This window comes from Microtus oregoni, unplaced genomic scaffold (assembly GCF_018167655.1).
Source record: "Microtus oregoni isolate MIOR12 unplaced genomic scaffold, Mior012 000109F_ref0000275, whole genome shotgun sequence".
Taxonomy (NCBI): domain Eukaryota; kingdom Metazoa; phylum Chordata; class Mammalia; order Rodentia; family Cricetidae; genus Microtus; species Microtus oregoni.
The window spans coordinates 1082591-1100923 of record NW_024544727.1 but is presented as its reverse complement, the minus strand read 5'-3'; the positions used below and the strand labels follow the sequence as shown (position 1 = coordinate 1100923).

At 56.8% G+C, this 18333-nt stretch overlaps 1 protein-coding gene across 2 annotated transcripts in view; it reads right to left on the bottom strand.

Moving 5' to 3' along the window:
* LOC121443551 (multiple epidermal growth factor-like domains protein 6) overlaps nt 1-18333 on the bottom strand; it is a 99896-nt gene that overhangs the window by 10552 nt on the left and 71011 nt on the right. For both annotated transcript variants that reach the window (XM_041645329.1, XM_041645330.1), the window contains 21 exons: nt 14671-14796; nt 13469-13591; nt 12503-12625; nt 12202-12339; nt 11460-11579; nt 10753-10875; nt 10305-10472; nt 9960-10091; nt 8825-8953; nt 7466-7594; nt 6778-6912; nt 6558-6692; nt 3982-4107; nt 3330-3461; nt 3110-3238; nt 2866-2997; nt 2256-2384; nt 1455-1583; nt 1078-1206; nt 677-805; nt 355-483 (listed from right to left, as the gene is read on the bottom strand). In XM_041645329.1, the coding sequence (XP_041501263.1) occupies nt 355-483; nt 677-805; nt 1078-1206; nt 1455-1583; nt 2256-2384; nt 2866-2997; nt 3110-3238; nt 3330-3461; nt 3982-4107; nt 6558-6692; nt 6778-6912; nt 7466-7594; nt 8825-8953; nt 9960-10091; nt 10305-10472; nt 10753-10875; nt 11460-11579; nt 12202-12339; nt 12503-12625; nt 13469-13591; nt 14671-14796 (2745 nt within the window). The remainder of the gene's footprint in view (nt 1-354; nt 484-676; nt 806-1077; nt 1207-1454; nt 1584-2255; nt 2385-2865; nt 2998-3109; nt 3239-3329; nt 3462-3981; nt 4108-6557; nt 6693-6777; nt 6913-7465; nt 7595-8824; nt 8954-9959; nt 10092-10304; nt 10473-10752; nt 10876-11459; nt 11580-12201; nt 12340-12502; nt 12626-13468; nt 13592-14670; nt 14797-18333) is intronic.

Genomic DNA, 18333 nt, shown 5'->3' with positions numbered 1-18333 from the left:
GTGTTCGCCTTGGGCTAATGTCTGCCTATAAATTTGGCGAGCATGCTCCGAGCTGTCTCTTCTGCTTTCCTGGTCTCCGCAAGAACGGTGGTTCTGTAAGTCTATTTCTACATTAAAACTATATATATTTTTACAATCTGTCTGCATTCGTTTACGCCGCTACACACCCCTCTTTCCAAAATAAAAACAAACCAGCCAATCAGGTTGGCCTCTTAGGTACAGCCAGGAGGCCCTGAACCCATTCAACAGTGGGTCATATTGGCGAGAACCAGGCCTGGCCCATACATATCTTCAGCGTGGAGTAAAACAGGGTTGCCCTTGGCAGAACCTCCCAGCTTCCCGGAACCCACTCACGGCTCTGACACTTGTCCCCAGTCCAGCCGGCTGGGCAGAGGCAGTGCCCTGTGAGCCGGTCACATATGCCTCCGTTACGGCAACTGCAGCTGAGCTGACAGCCAGCTCCGTAGTGTCCAGGAAGGCACTCTGAAAAAGTACGGGTAGGGAGTGTCTGACTTTCTGGGGTACGGCTCTGTCCAGGAGATACTAGCCCAACATCCCTACATCTGTGTCCTTGAGTGGCAGGCTGGACACCACAGCCACCCCCAGGGTGCTGATCCTCCAAAGAGAGTCCTCTTAGGCCTGAGGACATGTCTACTACCCAGGCCGGCCAGCTCACCTTCCTCGCAGGCCAAGCCGGTCCAGCCCTCTGGGCACATGCACTGGCCCGAGATGGGGTCACAGCTCCCTCCGTTGCGGCACAGACAGGAATGTTGACAGTCCTTGCCGTGCAGGCCAGCGGGGCAGGCTGAGGCCCAGAAAGCAGAAGCAAGCCTCAGTGTCTGGCCAGCAGAGTTTCCACATCCCCCAAAGCCCACCCTTACTTTCAAGTTGGAATCTTATCAGGGCTGGTTTTATGATGTCTGAGCCCAGGCCTGTCCTCGACCCACCAGCCTGGCCTTGGGAGCATGGCACCAAAGGCCAGAGTCAAGATCCCTCCCAACTTCCCCCATGTCCCTCCATGGCCCCACTGAGAGACCATTACCCAGGACTGGACCTGAACTCCTAGGCAGGGCTTACCCTGCAGGCAGGTGGGTCCCATCCAGCCAGGGGCACAGAGGCATTGCCCATGGACGGGGTCACAGGAGGCCCCGTTGAAACAGGTACAAATCTGGCTGCAGTTAAGTCCATAAGTGAGGGATGGGCAAGCTGTAAGCAGAGAGGAGCCATCAGGGACATAGCCAGGGGACTCCAGGAGAAGGTGTCAGGGAGATGAGACAATCTGCCAGAGTCTCAGGGCCACCTCTCAGCAGAGCAGCCGCCAAAGGGGTGGTCATTTAGAATCTCATGGGTGAAGCTGTGTCCTCGGTTGGATGCCAGGAAGGGGCCCCAGGGGTGTCCCCCCATCATGAAGAACCTGTGCTCCCACAGAACCCAGGCTGAAGCCCCTTACATACTCTGGGCGCAGTGTGGGCCCCAGCGGCCAGCTGGGCAGATGCAGGAGCCGGTCACAGCATCGCAGGTGGCCCCAGCGGAGCAGTTACAGGCATGGGCACAGTCTAACCCGAAGAAGCCAGCGGGACAGGCTGCAGACAAAAGTGGCATTGACAAGAGGCTCAGAGGCCAGAGGACCCTGCCCTGCACCCAGTTCACCATGCTCACACCCCAGCTTGCACCCCAGCTCACCATGCTCACACCCCAGCCTGCATCCAGCTCACCATGCTCACACCCCAGCTCACCATGCTCACCATGCTCATACCCCAGCTTGCACCCAGCTCACCATGCTCACACCCCAGCCTGCATCCAGCTCACCATGCTCACACCCCAGCCTGCATCCAGCTCACCATGCTCACACCCCAGCTCACCATGCTCACACCCCAGCCTGCATCCAGCTCACCATGCTCACACCCCAGCTCACCGTGCTCACCATGCTCACACCCCAGCTCACTGTGCTCACGCCCCAGCCTGCACCCAGCTCACTATGCTCACACCCCAGCTCACCATGCTCACACCCCAGCTCACCATGCTCACAGAAGCTCCCCCTCCAGCCGGCCGGGCAGGTACAGGCCCCACTGACATGGTCACAGGCTGCCCCATGCTCACACCCCAGCTCATGCTCACACCCCAGCTCACCATGCTCACACCCCAGCTCACCGTGCTCACCATGCTCACACCCCAGCTCACTGTGCTCACGCCCCAGCCTGCACCCAGCTCACTATGCTCACACCCCAGCTCACCGTGCTCACACCCCAGCTCACCGTGCTCACAGAAGCTCCCCCTCCAGCCGGCCGGGCAGGTACAGGCCCCACTGACATGGTCACAGGCTGCCCCGTGCTCACACTTGCACTTCTGCTCACAGTTAGGCCCAAAGTACCCCTGGCGACACCCTAAGACACAAAAGCCAGCTCACTGTTAGTTGGGACACCAAGAGTCTGGCCAGAGCCCAGGACTGAAGGGAAAGGCCTGACAAAGAAGCCCCTCCCCTCCCAACGGTGGGGATACTTGACTTTACCACACCCCTCCACCCTTTCCCCAGACCTCATCTTCAGAGCCCACTAGGCTCTCACCTAGGGCAGCCTCTAAAACCAGCTACTCTGACTCAGCCCATCCGCAAGCCTTGGAAGGACACAAACAGGGGCCTAAGGAACCCTCCTCGCCCCCCCTCCCCTCGGCTGGGACAGCCCCAACTCTGCACCTGCTACTCCAGGCAAGCTTGAAGTCTGCCACTGACAGCTGCATGTATGGTGTATGTGCACCGGAATACTCAGGTACACGTGTGCACACGTATGTGCAGATGCAAGTGTTCTCGTGTGTGTGGTCACACGCCTGTGCATGAGAAAGGGGTACAAATGCCAAGCCAGTACTCACACTGCTCACACCGAGCACCTTCGTAGCCAGCCTCACACAGGCATAGGCCACTGATGGCATCACAGCTCCCATGGCCCACAGTGCAGTTGCAAGCGTGGATGCAATCGGGCCCCCAACGTCCGCTGTCACAGGCTGCAACAGAGTGAGCTCAGAGTCACCTTGGGTGAGCTCCAGAGCCAGGTCGTCTTGGGCCAGGGGCAAGGGAGGGACCTGTGCACAAACGACGGGCAAAGGATCCACATACCTCTCTGGCAGCTGAGACCAGTCCACCCTGGAGCACAGCTACAGCGGCCAGTGGCTGGGTGGCAGTGTCCGTCATTGGCACAAGCACACCTCATCTGGCAGCCAGTTCCAAACCAGCCAGCTGGGCAAGCTGTTGGTGGTAAAGAGGGTGAGCGTGGCAGCCTGGCACACCCACCCAGAGCCACCGGTGGAAGCTGAGGTCAGACACCAGCCATACTCACCATCCTGGCAGCGGCTACCAACAAACCCAGGGAGGCACAGGCAGACTCCAGTCCCAGGGTCACAGCTGGCACCATGTTCGCACGCAGGGCAGATCTCCTGACAGCCAAGCCCCCAACGGCCCTCGGGACAATCTAGAGCCCACTTCCAGGGTCAGTTATTCTTTCCCCTGTACCCTAGCTGACACACTGGTGTGTGCCCAATACATCACTGGAGGCCTCTCTTGCCATAATCCAGAGAGGGGACCACTGTTCCCATATAAGACTGCTAAGGAAAGAGGCAGGCCTCAGAACCCCAGGGCTGCAGCCCCAGGGACAGTTCAAGAGCAAAATAAAGAGCCTGCTAGAGAGACAGGGAGCTGATGGTCCAGGAGGGCACAGTGCAGGGCACCTCCCACACCCCAGCTTGTTCCAGCATGAGTCCCTAAAGTTATTATAAAGGAGCCCAGCACAGCATGGTCAGGGCTAAGCTTCCAACATGATTTATGGTGGGGTTCCCAAACAGATCTGGTATCAGGGTCCCTAACTGAGTCTAGACTGGGGTCCCCCAAACAGAGCTTGGACTGGGATCAAGGGTCCCTAAATGTGGTCCAGGGTGGTATTCTTAAAAACAACCCAGGGTCGGGCCCCCTGGAGCCAAGCAGCTGTCACTCACCTGCTCCACAGTCTTCCCCCGTCTTCCCCGGTGGGCACAGACACTGTCCTGTGACCCGGTGGCAGGGAGCCCCCACACAGGAGCAGGAACCTGAGCAGTTCACACCAAACGTTCCTACTGGGCACTCTGTAGGCGAGAGCAGGTGGCTTCAAGTCACTCTGTGTGTAGCTATCAAGGTTAGGAGCGTCCTCTGGAGACCCACGGAGAACAGGACGGGTTGATGGGAACAGGAACTTGGCAGGGGGGAGATCTGCAAGAGGTCAGTCTGGGGCATAGGGAAAGGCAGGGGCAGGGATGCCAGAGGGCCAGGCAACCTGTCAAGCAGACGCTATAGGCATCCAGGACCCTGGAGAGCTCCCAGGAGCAGGGGACAATACCAGTTCCAGGATGGTCCACCCAGGGGGCCACTACTAGCCACTTCAACCAAGGTGTGCCGGCCTGTCCCTTCTGTTTCATACCCAGCTCCTCAGCCCCAAAGCTGTAGCCATCGGCTGGGAGTGGGGTGGGAAGAAGCAGTAATGGGTCCGCACAAAGAGTAAGGAAGGACACCAGAAGTCTGGGGCCCTCCACACTCTGAAATGTAAGTTACATCAAGGAATTAGGTATGGGAATTAGGGTGTCCTGTACAGGAATGGTCAAAGGTAGGGCCTCATGAATGCATATGGCCACTCCCTGGCGTGCCCTGGGTACCGGAAAGCCCTGAGTGGCCTCATTTGGTAAAGCACCTGTGCTCCCTATGACTCCTCTCGGGGAGACTGGGGTAGGAACTGAGGAAGTCACAGGAGAATTTCTGCCTGCCTGGCATCTGCCCACTCTGCCTGTTGCTGGAATGAAAGAGCAGGCCTGATGCAGAGGCACGGCACGCAGTGGGGACCAGGCATAACGTGTGCATGCGATAGGTGCCTGACCATAGCACCCACACAGGCGTGAGCATGCACACGTGCACACATGTGCATGCACGGAGACAACCACACAGCACAGACCAGGGAGAAAGCCCAGCGTTGCTGCTGAGGCGGTCCCTCAAGGCCTCAGGAGCTCTTCCCCTGAGCACAGACTTGTGCTTGGGGCAGGAATAGTTTCCAGACCTAATAACAAGGGGAAGGGGAACCATTTCTGTAAAAGTATGTGTGTCATTTCCTGTGGTTTATCCTTGGGAGCCCTGGAGGCTTCAATAAAGTAAAGAAAGGCAGAGGGGGTTCCTTTTCCTTTTAGCACAGGGGGCTGGTCCCACGGCTGCTGGGAAGGCTTCCCTGCACGGCTGCCTCACAGGGCCTGGCATGCAGCATGGAATCTGGAAAGGGGGGACAGAGGCTTAGGAAGGAAGGCATGCGACAAGTCTGTGTTTATGCAGGCATGTGTGTGCGCATGTTCTGGGTGACCTCTGTTAGGAGGCTCGGTCCTGCCACTCCCCAGACACTGTACGGATGGAAAGAGGGACACCTGGAGCTGGGGAACAGCCTGAGACTACAGAGTCCTGAGAGCATGCCAGGTCTGGGGACTCTAGACTGAGTTGGGAGCCCTGAATATTCTCTCCTGTGCCAACAAGACCTGAGAGCCCTTGCCAGGCCTCATCCCCCTCTGTACCTGGCTGGGTGGTGCTGGGAACTTTTCTGCTTTTCTCCCCTAAAGAGAGGGGAAGAGAGGGGATGGCTAGTGGCTCCTGCACTCCTCTCTATCCTTGCCCACCAAAAATGGTCACACTCAGGCCCTGAAGCTCCTGTCTAATCCGACCAATGGATAGACAGTCAGCAAGAGTTATGCGAAGAGAGGTTCAAACATCTCCAGCCTGCTGGCAACAGCCATATTGACTGCCTCACAAACACCAAGAGCCCTGCCCTTCCCTAGAGGTGACCACATGGCTATATCCTCTCCTGGTACTGAAGCTTTAAGCTGAATGTTTGAGAGTTCAGCCTGCCATCCCACAAGTCACACGGCTTAGATCCTCACGTTAAGGGTCACAGGTGCCCTGCTGGTATAGGCCACATACCCTATCCTCCCTCTCTGGTCCTCTATATGTCAAGCTCCCAGCCCCATATATGCTAGACTCCAACAAATGAGCACGTGATTTACCTGCTCCCCAGCCTTGCCTCGGGTCTCCCAGTTATACCTATGGACCCATCTCACTAATCTACCCCTCAGCAGTCTTGAGGCCCATTCTCCTACCTGCCAAGTAATTGAGAGTTTCTAGGCTCTGTGTTCATTCATACACGCCTGACTACAAGACCCCACGGCCAGATGACAACTCTCCAAAGCATTCTTCCCCCAGCGGCCACTCCGCTCCTCCTCACACCTGCTCCCTCTTGTCCCCTTCTCATCCATCTTGCCCAGACTCCAGCCCAGAGCTCTCCCAGGACCTTCAGTGAGGAGAGGAGTGAACCGTCATTCCACAGAGCTGATGACCGTTCCTCTGGCCTGAACCAGGCAGAAGAGCCAGTTCCTCCTCTGAACACCTAAGATAGTCCAGGAACTATACCCCTGGGATGACAGTAGGTAAAGGGACCATTGGCACCCAGGCACCGGATCTGCGGCTTTTGTAGTTTCCCCAGTCGCTAGAACCCCAGGGGTCAGTCACTCACCTTGGCTACAGTCCTCCCCCTGGTAGCCAGGAGGACACTGCGTCCGACACTCGCCACTCACAGGGTCGCAGGCCACACCCGGTGGGCAGGCGCAATGGTGTCTGCAGCCTGGCCCAAAGAAGCCTGGCTCACATGCTACAGGGTAAGAGGCAAGACAGAAACGTGAGGTGGAGGTGAGGCTCTCAGTGGCCCAGGACCTCCCTCTCCCTCAGGGACTCACCTTCCTGGCAGCGCTCGCCCTGGAAGCCAGCCTTGCAGGAGCAGCTCCCATCCTTTGGGTTACAGGACTGTGTGTGTGACTGCTCACAGCGGCAATCCTCAGAACAGCCGGGGCCAAAGGCCCAGGGAGGGCAGGCTGCAGACACAGAGCCGTAAGGGGCCTGCCCACTGCAGCGCTCACCCCAGTCAGCCTGGATCACCAAGGGTGGCCCTGGTGGGCCTGCTGTAGCTGAGCCCCCTTCCAGAACATTCTAGGAATGAGCACATCTGCTTGTGAACCAGGGCCTCACAGCTGAGATGCTGTCCCTGGAACGTACCACTTTCTAGCTAGGACAACCCCAGTTTCCCCCTCTCAATTAACTCTTACAAATGTCAAACACTGCCTTCACCCTCTCTTTCTCTGCTAATCTTCTGCTCCCTTCCCTGAGTGTCTGTGCCCCTGGAGATGGGGACTCTGAGGAGCTGGCTTTGTTCCACAAGACAAGATCAGTGTTCTGCAAGTTTCCTGGGAGTCTGTCCCTGCTCGCCTCCATCACCAGATGAGAGGCAGGCAGGAGTGACACCAGCCTAGGGACAGAGCACCAGATGCCTAGACTCCATCCACAGCGGCTGCAACGCTCCCAGCACAGTGTGAGACTCAGCACAAGGCGGATGCTCCCATCCACACACACAGATGTGGCAGAACTCACCAAGATGGCAGAAGCGGCCGTAGAGTCCTGGGTCACAGAGGCAGGCCCCATAGAGGCGGTGGCATCGGCCCCGGTTAGCACAGTGGCATTTCTTACGGCAATGTTTGCCATAGAAGCCCTTGGGGCAGCCTGCGGGAGACAGGTTAGTGAGAACTGCAGAGCAGCTGGCCTACCCACACGTAGTTCTTAGACGAGGGGACATGAGAGGCCTCGTGTCAGGGGACAGGAGACAGGACAGCCGTGCCCACTGGAACATTCTGGAGATGGAGCAGACTCATCAGCACACCTCTGAGAGGGGCAAAAATCTCTCCTAAGTGCCCTGACCTCTGATCCACACAGAATACTGAGCCCAAAGAGAGAGGACTGCAAGGCCTCACCTGGTCAGGGCTACATCCAAGCCTGGAAGGCTGCCCTTCTCCAAATACCGCCCTCTGGCCCTGCCCTGCCTCATGTCCCTCCTATTGAAAGGGACATAGATAACTGAAAATAGATAACCCCAAAGCTGCCATGTCCCAGTCTCCTGGATCTTGAAATAAGACTACCCACATTGCTCACAGACCCCCAAATCCAATGAACAAATGTGCTTAGCTTACAGGCGAGTGGCATTTGAGACAGAGAGAAGAAGGCAGCAGAGAGGTGTGGTCATATAGGGTCACAGGCAGAGACTGGAGGAATAGTCACATAACGAGGGACACCCAAGGCCTGAGAAACCAACATGAGGGCTCCATGAGATCTCCACTCCTGAAAATCGGCCGGTCTGTCCCCAGAAGCTCCCTTTAGTTTACCTATAGGGGAATCTGGTGGCCCTCCCTGAGACTGCAGGAGAAAAGCTTCTGCACACCCAGGGCTCCCCCAGTCTCCACGTGTTGGCAGCAGAGAGTAAGAGAGGGACAACAGAGACACTAAGCAAGGTCGGGGAGAAGCCGTGAGCACTGTGGGCTGCTGGAGTGCCCTGTTGTCACCCTTGAGGCTGGGTTCCGTCAACCGTGTCCTCTCGCTCCAGCAGGGGCAGTTACAGTGGCAGAGAACAGAGAGACCCAGAGACAAAGCCGTCCCCTCTTCCTCCGTGCTGTGAGTATGGCTAGACAGGATGTCAAGCATCACCTCAGGCAGCCACCAGCACAGACAGACGCCTTCTACAAATCCCAGCTGGCCATCATCTCCAGCTCTGCTTGAATGCTCCCAGGTCCCAAGGGCTCACCAATTCCCAGGGTGATTCCCAGGGAATCCATTCCAAGCAAGTCTCCACCCATGGAATTGAGTCTCAACCTCTGTGTGTAAGTCCCAGGAAGTAAGAAGGATAAGAAACAGCATGGCTTCCCCTTCCCCTAGAGTTCCCGAGGGAAGGGCTACACGCACCATCCTCACAGTGGGCTCCACTGACACCCGGGGGACAGCGGCAGGCTCCTGACACAGGGTCGCAGGTCCCACCATTCTGACAGGTGCAGAGAGAGCTACAGTTCTTCCCGAAGGTGTCTGGAGGACAAGCTGCAGGGGCATGACAGGGAGCATCGGGATTACCAACCCGGTAATTTTTTTTTAAATATTTATTTATTTTTATTATGCATACAATATTCTGTCTGTGTGTATGTCTGCAGGCCAGAAGAGGGCACCAGACCTCATTACAGATGGTTGTGAGCCACCATGTGTTTGCCGGGAATTGAACTCAGGACCTTTGGAAGAGCAGGCAATGCTCCTAACCACTGAGCCATCTCTCCAGCCCTAAAGGCACCAGTTTTAAACAAATGCCTGGGACAGCAAATGACAATTTGTGCCTCATGACCCCGACCACACTCATGGCAGGCATCACTAATCAACACACGCACATGCTAGCCCTTTCAATCAGATGGCAATTCAGATGATCCTCACAGTCTGAGATGAGTCTAATTCCCTCCTGGTCAGGAGGCTTTGGGAGAGATAAGGAAGGCTGTAGACAGATCCATTTCCAGGGTGCTTCAGCGGCTAAACTGTTGTGTAGCCCTGAGCAAGGCTCTTGCTCTTATCAGATGGTTTCACAGTCCCCGCTACCTGTATCAGAGAAGCCTGACCACTAGCTCTCCTTCACAGACACAAACAATACTCTTAGATATTTGTTGGCTTGTCATTGGGATCCCTAGAGACTGGCTGGGAGCATTGCATACCCTGTCTGCTGGTTCCCAGAGTGCCCCACATCCTAATACCATGTCTAGGACGGGGGCGTGGGGGGGGGGAGGCAGTCAATAGACTCTCATCAAAGGGAGATAAGATGATAAATGGATGGGAGGGAGGGAGGGAGGGAGGGAGGGATGGATATGTGGACAGATGGGTGGATGGGTAGGTGAGTTGATGAGTGGGTAGATAGATGGGTGGCTTGGTAGATGGATGGACAGATGGGTGGGTGGACATACTCAGATGCTTCTCCCCAGAGCTAGGCAGGAGGAACCACACAGAAAGGATGCTCACAACTCTTGGGGCCCACAGACTCTGCCTAGACCCCCCTTTCCCAGTGTCTCACTTTCATTGCAGACGATGCCAGTCCAGCCCTCTGGGCAGTCACAGCCACCCAGGCCCGGAAAGCAGGTCCCTCCATTTTTGCAGTCATCGCAGGTCAGGCTGCAGTCATGGCCAAAGGAGCGGTCCAGGCAGACTGCGGGAAGATGGGGAGAAGGACGTCAGAGCTAGATCCCCTAGCCTCGGGCCCTTGGGCCAAAGAAGAGAGGACAAGCGGCTTCCTCATCCCCAAGCTCTACGGTGAGCTACGGGAACCCCACCCTAGGAGCTGGGGGCCAATTTAGCCCTGAATGACTGCAAGCTGCCATCCCCTAAGGAGGAAAACCACGAGGGCAGGCCCATGCCTCACCAAACTTCTCAATGAGCGTGTGTTCTCCCCTCAACTCCGCTGCTTCCTCCTCGGCCCCATAGTCGTCCTGGAAGAGTTGTGGCAGCTCGTCTCTCAGCACCGCGATGTGGGGCAGGGGCCGCACAAAGGGCAGCTGGCCATCCAGGTCTACCACGGACTCTTCTAGGGCTGGGGAAGGACACACAGGCCTCTCAGCCTTTCCTGCCCACACACTCAACAACACTGCCTTAGGGCTCAGCTCTTCCCTCAACTGGATACCTAGGACTCCCTGCAACACTGTGCCCTCATCCGACCAACCTGCTTCCCTCTGCCTGCTAACCCCACCCCTACCGCAGGAGATGGGACCATACGGGGCTCGCAGAAGTGATGGCAAGCCAGCTGGCACACCAGACATGTGGGCTACTGGGATCAGAAACCCAAAAGGCAGCTGTGCCTGGGGGAAGCTCACAGGTGCAGCCTCTGCGGTCTTCGTCCAGTCGGTAACCAGCCTCACAGAAGCACTGGAAGGAGCCAGCCAGATTAGCACAGTGATGCTCACAGCCGCTATGGCCAGAGGCACACTCGTCAACATCTGCAGACAGACAGACAGACAGACAGCGCTGCTGGGGTGGTGCTCCCAGGGTCGGAAGCCCAGAGACCCATGCCTTGTCCCAGGTGTACCTCACGGACAGGGTAAAGCGCTCATCCCCCTGAGCAGCCAGTAGCACTACCACCCCCACCCCAGCCATGGTCTTTCCACTCAAGAGTGAAGGGACACTGGGCATCTGTCAGGAGAGTCACTTAAAGAACAGGCATGTCCCCAACCCTGTGAGGGAAGCCAGAGACTACTGGCCAGAGGGCAGTGGGGAGGGGGCACAATGGTGTGTGTGCCTGATTAACATGCACCTGGTTGCATACACGTGCATGCTTCTGTCTGTGTGTGAGACTGGCTAGCTACATGGATGACTTATGTGTGGCATGTAAGAAATCATATGGAAGTTTACATGTGGTCAGCATGGGCGGTACAGGTGTGCGTGAGTTCACATCAGGCATGTAATCAATGTCCGCAAGCAGAGTGGGAAGTCGGCCAATAGCACGTCCACCTCAGGAGGGCCAAGGCCGACCCCGGTATGTCTCCCCCAATCACCCAGCTGCTCCCGGGCAGCGTGTGCTCACCCTCACACGCACAGCCGTCAGGACTGAGCCGGTAGCCAGCGTAGCAGTTGCACTCGTACCCACCAGGGGTGTTGGCACACACCTGCTGGCAGCATGGGGAGTTGGCACAGTCGTCGATGTCTGCGGGGTACACACAGGAGCCTGCTGGCACCGTGGATACACACACGATCCCACGGCAACAACCCAAGCACATCCCGCAAACATGCTGATATACCACCACCTTACGTGACCACTTGTGAACCTGTCCACAACCACTTGCATACTGCATGTAATCATGCATACATAGAGCCACACACACCTGGAAGGAATCACACACATCTGCAGTTACTCATTCCTGCCCAAACTCATATGCAGATATGTACACCTACAACCACACACACAAAGTTACGTGGACATGATCTCTCTCTCTCTCTCTCTCTCTCTCTCTCTCTCTCTCTCACACACACACACACACACACACACACACACACACACACACACACACAGCAGGCACATGCACAGTCAATGGCCTTAAGGGTGCAGGCAGGCAGAGCCCAGCAGGCCAATGCGAGCACTCAGAAGCCTTTGAGCTGAGCTGCTGACTCTCATCAGATCTCCTGCGGCTCCTGCTGAGCCCAGGCAGTCAGAGCAGCAGAGAGAGAAGAAAATTCCAAGTCATGGCCCCAAACAAGCCCAGGACTGGGTGTAGCAGAGAGTCCTGGGGCTGGAAGGGCTGGGCACCCTGGGAGGAACTGGCTCGCACCAATGCAGGTCTTCTGGTCTTCATCCAACTCGTAACCATGAGGGCAGGTGCACAGGGGTCCCGTGCTAGTGTGACTGCAGCCATGTGAGCAGCCACCATTGCCAGCCTCGCAGCTGTTCACAATCTCCATCTCGATCCCTGTGGTGACATCAGACAGCTGGGATGTGGGACAAGGTCCAGCACTCCCTAGGCAGCCCCTGGGGACCCACACCCAGAGCTGCCCACAGAAACTGACTTTAGGGTCTTGGGGAGCCACATTAGTATCCTGAGCACCCCAGTCCACCGCTCACTGCCTACTCACGGTAGCACTGCCGGCCGTCGGCACCCAGCTCGTAGCCTGCGTGGCACACACACTTGAAGGATCCCTGGGTGTTGAGGCAGCCGTGAGCACACTGGGCCAGCCCCGTGGCACATTCATCTACGTCTGAAAGGGAGAGACAGAGAAAGGGCAGGGAGAGGCTCCCAACGGCGGGGAAAGTGGTCGTGGCCCCATATCCCTGGGCTCATTAACAGCTTCCTGGCTTAGACAGCTTAGTGGAGGTCCTGCTGGCCCATACCTGCCACGCACACCCTGACAGATCCCTGGGGAAGGAGACAGATTGGGTCTCATGTTGAGCCCAGAGGGGGTCTTTTCTGTTGCACAAGTCATGACTTCGTAGTGCATGTCGGTTTGTAGTTATCGACTTCCCCTGTCCTGTGGGTACCTGGCCATCAGACATGATATCTCAGAAGGCTAACCACTGCCTCCTTGATGGCCCTAGGAGCACCACACTCACCCTGAAGTCGCTGGGCAGAGGCTGCCCATCCCAGACCTACCTATCTACAGAGACGTCAGGACAACACACTGCTAGGGATGTAGTGGAACACAAACGTGGCCTCGCTGTATGACAGCGCCCAGCAGGATGAAGGGAGGGGCTCTGGAAACTAGTTCTCAACTGTAGCGCTACCGTCAATGCATTTACCACCACTTGCCCTGAGAAAGCCCAGCACTGATTCACTGGGACACTTCCTGGGTTTATCAGGGATCCCTTTCCTTCCCCTTGCTTGCTCTCCTGGGTCCTAAGGATCGGGTGCTAGTTGATCACTACAGGAAGTATGTTGAAGACAGAAACTTGTCCTGCAGAAACATGGCTGGGTTGTAGACAGCTCTTTGGGTCATCCCGTTCCCCCCACCCCAATCAGGGAGAGACGATTATCACCCTAGGTCACCCAAAGACCCATCCAGCAGGGCGTCTCAGGGATGTTGGGGATTGGTAAAGCATCCTACCTTCACAGGCCTTGCGGTCTGCAGCAAGCTGGTAACCTGTGTGACAGCCACAGTGGGCAAGGCCCCGGAGTGCCTGGCATACGTGCATACAGCCACCATTGCCATCCTCACATGGGTTTCTCCCTGCATAGCAGAGCCAGAGGGATGCAGGCAAAGAGAAGAGATGGGGTGCGAACTCTGACAGATGCAGGATTCCTCCTCAGCGCAGGAATCCCTCTCTGCTCCAGCCTCTGCCATGGCCCCCCCAGTTGTGGGTAGCTCTGGGTTCCCCCAAGAAGACCTCATAGTCAAGGCCAGAATCCTAAGGCTCTATTAGGGTCAATACCCGACCAGTACCCATGACTTGCGAGTGTCATGGTTCTCAAAGAATGTGTCCAATGGCAGAAAGCAAGGCCTGGCTAGAAGAGAACCTTCCAGCAAGGAGGTGGCCAGCCCAGATCAGCTCTGGCCATTAGCCTTGTCTGCTCCTCCCAGAGTTCTTGCTTTGGGATAAGGTATTGGAACTAACACCAGGGTTAGGAGCCCCAAATCCTTCTCCCCAGTCCTCTGATCTAAGGACACCACGTGATCATCCAACCCTAACATCCTCCAGGGCCTTGTGCTCTTCTTCAACCCTGTGATTCCCTCAGCCCCACAACTCCCACTCTGTGAGCCCCTCTATCCCATGACCTTTCCAGCCCTATGACCCCTCAGCTCTATGACCTCCAAGCTCCATAAACACCCCTAGCTCTGTAACCTGTTCAGCCCTGTATCCCCCCCAGCCCTGAAATCCCACGCCTTTCCACCCGCATGGTTGGCCTCACATCTACACTCACTTCCCACTCTTCTGGGGAGTCCCTGCACCTGCTCTGTCCCATTTCCACGTCTGGGGGAGGGGCTCTGACCCTGCCCCACATACTCCGTTAGCAAAGTCTCTTTCTCCTATGCATGCAGCCCAAAGTCCTCCACACTGACCTGGCTGCCTCCTCTGCCCAGACCCCAGATGGCCATCTAGGAAGAGGGGTACTGTCTCCACCCTGAACCTCCTGCTCTGAGGACATACCACCCAATAGTGCTCACATCCCTGCGCCTCAGGCCCACAGCAGCCCGGGCCTCCCTCCCTCCCTCCCTCCCTCCCTCCCTCCCTCCCACCACCCGGTTATCACACATCAGGCTCATTCCTGGACCCCGGACCCCTCACTCCCCAGCTCCGCCATACTTACGGACACAGTGCCGGCCATCCCCCTGCAGCTGGTACTGGGGCCGGCACTGGCAGCGGTGCTGCGTCACTGTGAGCTGGACACACTGATGCTGGCAGCCACCGTTTCCCAGAGTGCAAGAGCTGATGGCTGGGGACACAAAGAGCTTCGATCAGGCCAAGAAGGCAGATCCTTCTTCTCGCGTGAGCGATCTGATTAGGATGGCTTCCCAAAGGAGCGCTCACTACCCTCTCTCCCTTGTTCTCGGTTTCCAGCCTGACTCTACTTTCTTCTCAGTCACCTACAGGGTCCACAGTACAATGGACATCTCTCTGAATCCTTCAAGCCCAGCCCACCCAGGAGGTGGATACAAGGTAGATCAGTCCGCCTTGACAGAAGTCTCGCATCCTTGCTCCCCCCCCCGCCTCCCCCCCCCCCCCCCCGCGCCAACACAAGAGAAGCAACACTAGGAGGCTGTTGAGAAGCAGCTGGCTCATTGCCTGGCAACAAGCTAGGAGTCACAGCAAGATCCACTGCACCACCGTGGACCTCAGGCCAAGGCAGAAGGTCAGGTATGGAGCCTCTACGAATGGCCGCCTTAGACCACAGGCCTGGCCACCGGCACCTGAAGGAAATCTGAGCAAATTCCTTCTACCCCAGGCCAGACCACACCTCACACCCTATCAGAGTGTCCACTCTTCCCAGCAGCCATAGGTCCTCAGGGAGACTGTGTCCCAGAGGGCAGCACCCTGTCCTCTCTGGTTGGACTGCGGCAGGGCATGGAAAAGGGATAATGGCTGGTCTGGTGGGTGCTGTGCACTCTGTGGATGAGCTCCGTCGTACCCTCAGCTGGCCTGTGGAGATGGCAAGGCACGTGGGATGGACACTGAGCTTCCAACAGCAATAGCAGCCAGCTCCTGGCATGGGTTTGGTTACAATTGAGTCCCTGGCAATGGCATTGTGGTTAAAGGAAGTTAGCCCTGAGCTCTGGAGGGAAGCCGCAAGAATGCTGCCCCTGGCCGGGGAGGTAAGACTGTCTGCCTGCAAGCCTGTGCTTGGAGCTGTGTCAGCAAACCTTAAGACTCATTACTAAAGCACTTTGGGGGCTAGGCTGTACCCTAAGATGCTGCCTGGGATGTGGGGACACCGTCAACATTAAGCAGTACTGTTCACGGCCCAGTTTGGAGAAATGGTTCATTACTGCCGAGAAATGGGGGCTTGGCACCACTGAGGATGGCACCGCAAGCCCCGGGTGCTGGCAGTGGCATGGGCCTCGTGAGCTGCCTCAGGGCTCTGAGAAGGCTGGGCTTCCTTCAAAGCAAGCTTGCTCATTAAACCCGTCTCTCCTCACGTGAAGCACAGTCAGAAGAACATGTGGATGCCCCTTCTCTGGGGCAAAGCCAGCCATAGAGAGGCAGTGACCAATCTCCTGGCCACCCAGGGCCCCCAGACATATGCATCAAGGGAGAAGCTACAGAAATTTCCTACAGAACGGAGGTGAGCCTGCCAACCGGAGGCCTTCCCCAACTCTGCTCTGACCCCTACGCTGGATGGAAGCCATGCTGACCCCAGGCCTGGCTGGCCTCACCTGAGTCAGCTGTCCAGCCACCAGCCCTGCCTCCAGAGGCGCCCAGGCGCCCGTGCACATGGCCTCAGCTGGCCCCGCATTCCTAGGGGCTCTGTTTACCCTGTTCTCACCACACCAACTGCATCGCTCCTCGGGACACGTAATCGGAACCAGAAGCTTGTTCTGGCAGGGCCGGCAGGCACAGAGGGGCACCACGTCTCAGTATCCCCGTAGGAAGCACCATCAACCAGGAGAAAGAGGTGTTTCGCCTCCAATCTGGTCACCGGCAAAGCAGCTGAGATGGCCCCATGGATGAACCCACTGTGGACTGGCATTTCAGACCTGGAATTCCAGGACCTCTTCACACCCTCAGAACCATCCCTGCCCTTTGCTCCACAGAACTGTGACTTCACAGATGCTCCCAAGCTGTGCACAGCAGGGAACCAGGCCAGCATCACCCAGCACACTCTGTGGGTTCCCAGAAAGTTAAACCAGACAGATTTTCTTTTCTCGGTGCCGGGGCTGCACAGCTCTGGGAATGGCCAGGGTCTGTGTGTCTGGGACGCGGGGCTGGTGGACTTCTCCAGGCCCCTCGAGTTACTGAGGTCCAGCTGTAGGGCATTCACTCTGGGGACCTCTGCCCAGCGCCAAGGCCAGAGGCTCACATCTGGTTATGGTTCTAGAAATCAGACCCAAGGTCAGACATAAACAAAGCTGAGTGACCTTTGGAGCAAAGGTCAGGGACCGGCCTCCCTGCAGGCAGTACATACTCATCAGGAAGAGCCTCAGCAGGGGAGGGAGGGGGTGACACACTTGAAATCATAGAACTGAAGGAGTGGGAACACCAGGCCAGCCCCGGCAGCAGGGCTGGATAGGTCTGTCTCCACAACAGACATTTGTACCTATGGGGTACCATTTTCCCCTTCACCCCACACTCAGCAGGGCTCTGTGATCTGCGTACAATCATGCAGGACCATCCTACAATTCCCAAGGTCTCCCTTAGGTCCCTGCCCACTTCCAGATCAGACACAGTGACTGTAGCTGGGTGACGCTCTATATCAGAGGCTTAACGTCTGTGTGTGTGTCCCTGCACCCCTCCCACAACACACAGGTCGAAGCCCTCCGATATGACAATGTTCGTTCTTTATGCCTTAAGGTCAGAAGTGGCCACACAGACGGGGCTCTGGTCTCTTCCGGGACCAGAAAGGCTGGCACCTTGCTCCTGGACCTGCGACTACATGAAAAATAAAACCCTGTTGAATTCCGACAGAGCTGGGCTGCAACTCCAACTCCACTCACAACCAGCAGGAGTCGCACTGCCCAGGGTGGGATAGTGAGGTGCCATGCCTGGAGGAAGGAATGGGTTTTGCAGAGGAAGAACCTGGACCTCATTAAAAAAAAAAAATACATTTCCTACAAGACTTTGTGTGAACATGTGCAACATTCTTGGATGTATGACACCCCAACAAAGGGCGCCAGCCCAGTCTTAGGAGCCAGCACCTGCACTACAGAACAAACTTGGGTCTTGAGCCACCGCCTCGGAGCCTCGCATCAGGAGCATGAGTGCCACGCAGTGGGCAGCACGTGGGGTGGAGGGACGAGACGGGCACAGTCCTGGGGTGGCTCTAGACTCCAGCCTCCAGCCCATAATCTCACCACTACAGACCATCCAAGAACCAATCAGCCAACTCGTGCCCACCGGCTGCTTTAATGCAGCCCTCGTTCCAGCCTAGTGGTTTGAGGCCAGCTGGAGGGTGGTGTCACAAGGTGATTGTCATTGTCCTTAAACTGGTGTGGCTTCTGGGTGCTGAGAGCTCCCACCGTGTATGGTCAGTGGCCAGAGAGGTCTGTCCTAGGAAGCTCTTTGACAAGGCAGGGGCAGACAGCAGCACAGAGGGGATTCATATACATATATACATACATACATATGTACATAAGGCAACCTCTAGGCCCCCAGCTCACATCTTGCTCACACCACACCCACAATGCTGGGCAGTTTTCTACTGCCAAGCCTTAGCTCCCAGCTGTGTCCTCAAGAGTGCCACAAGAACTGCCCAGCTTCCGTCCTCGGGAGCATTTGCTCAAGAGTCTGGTGGGTTACTTAGAAGGCAGGTATGTCC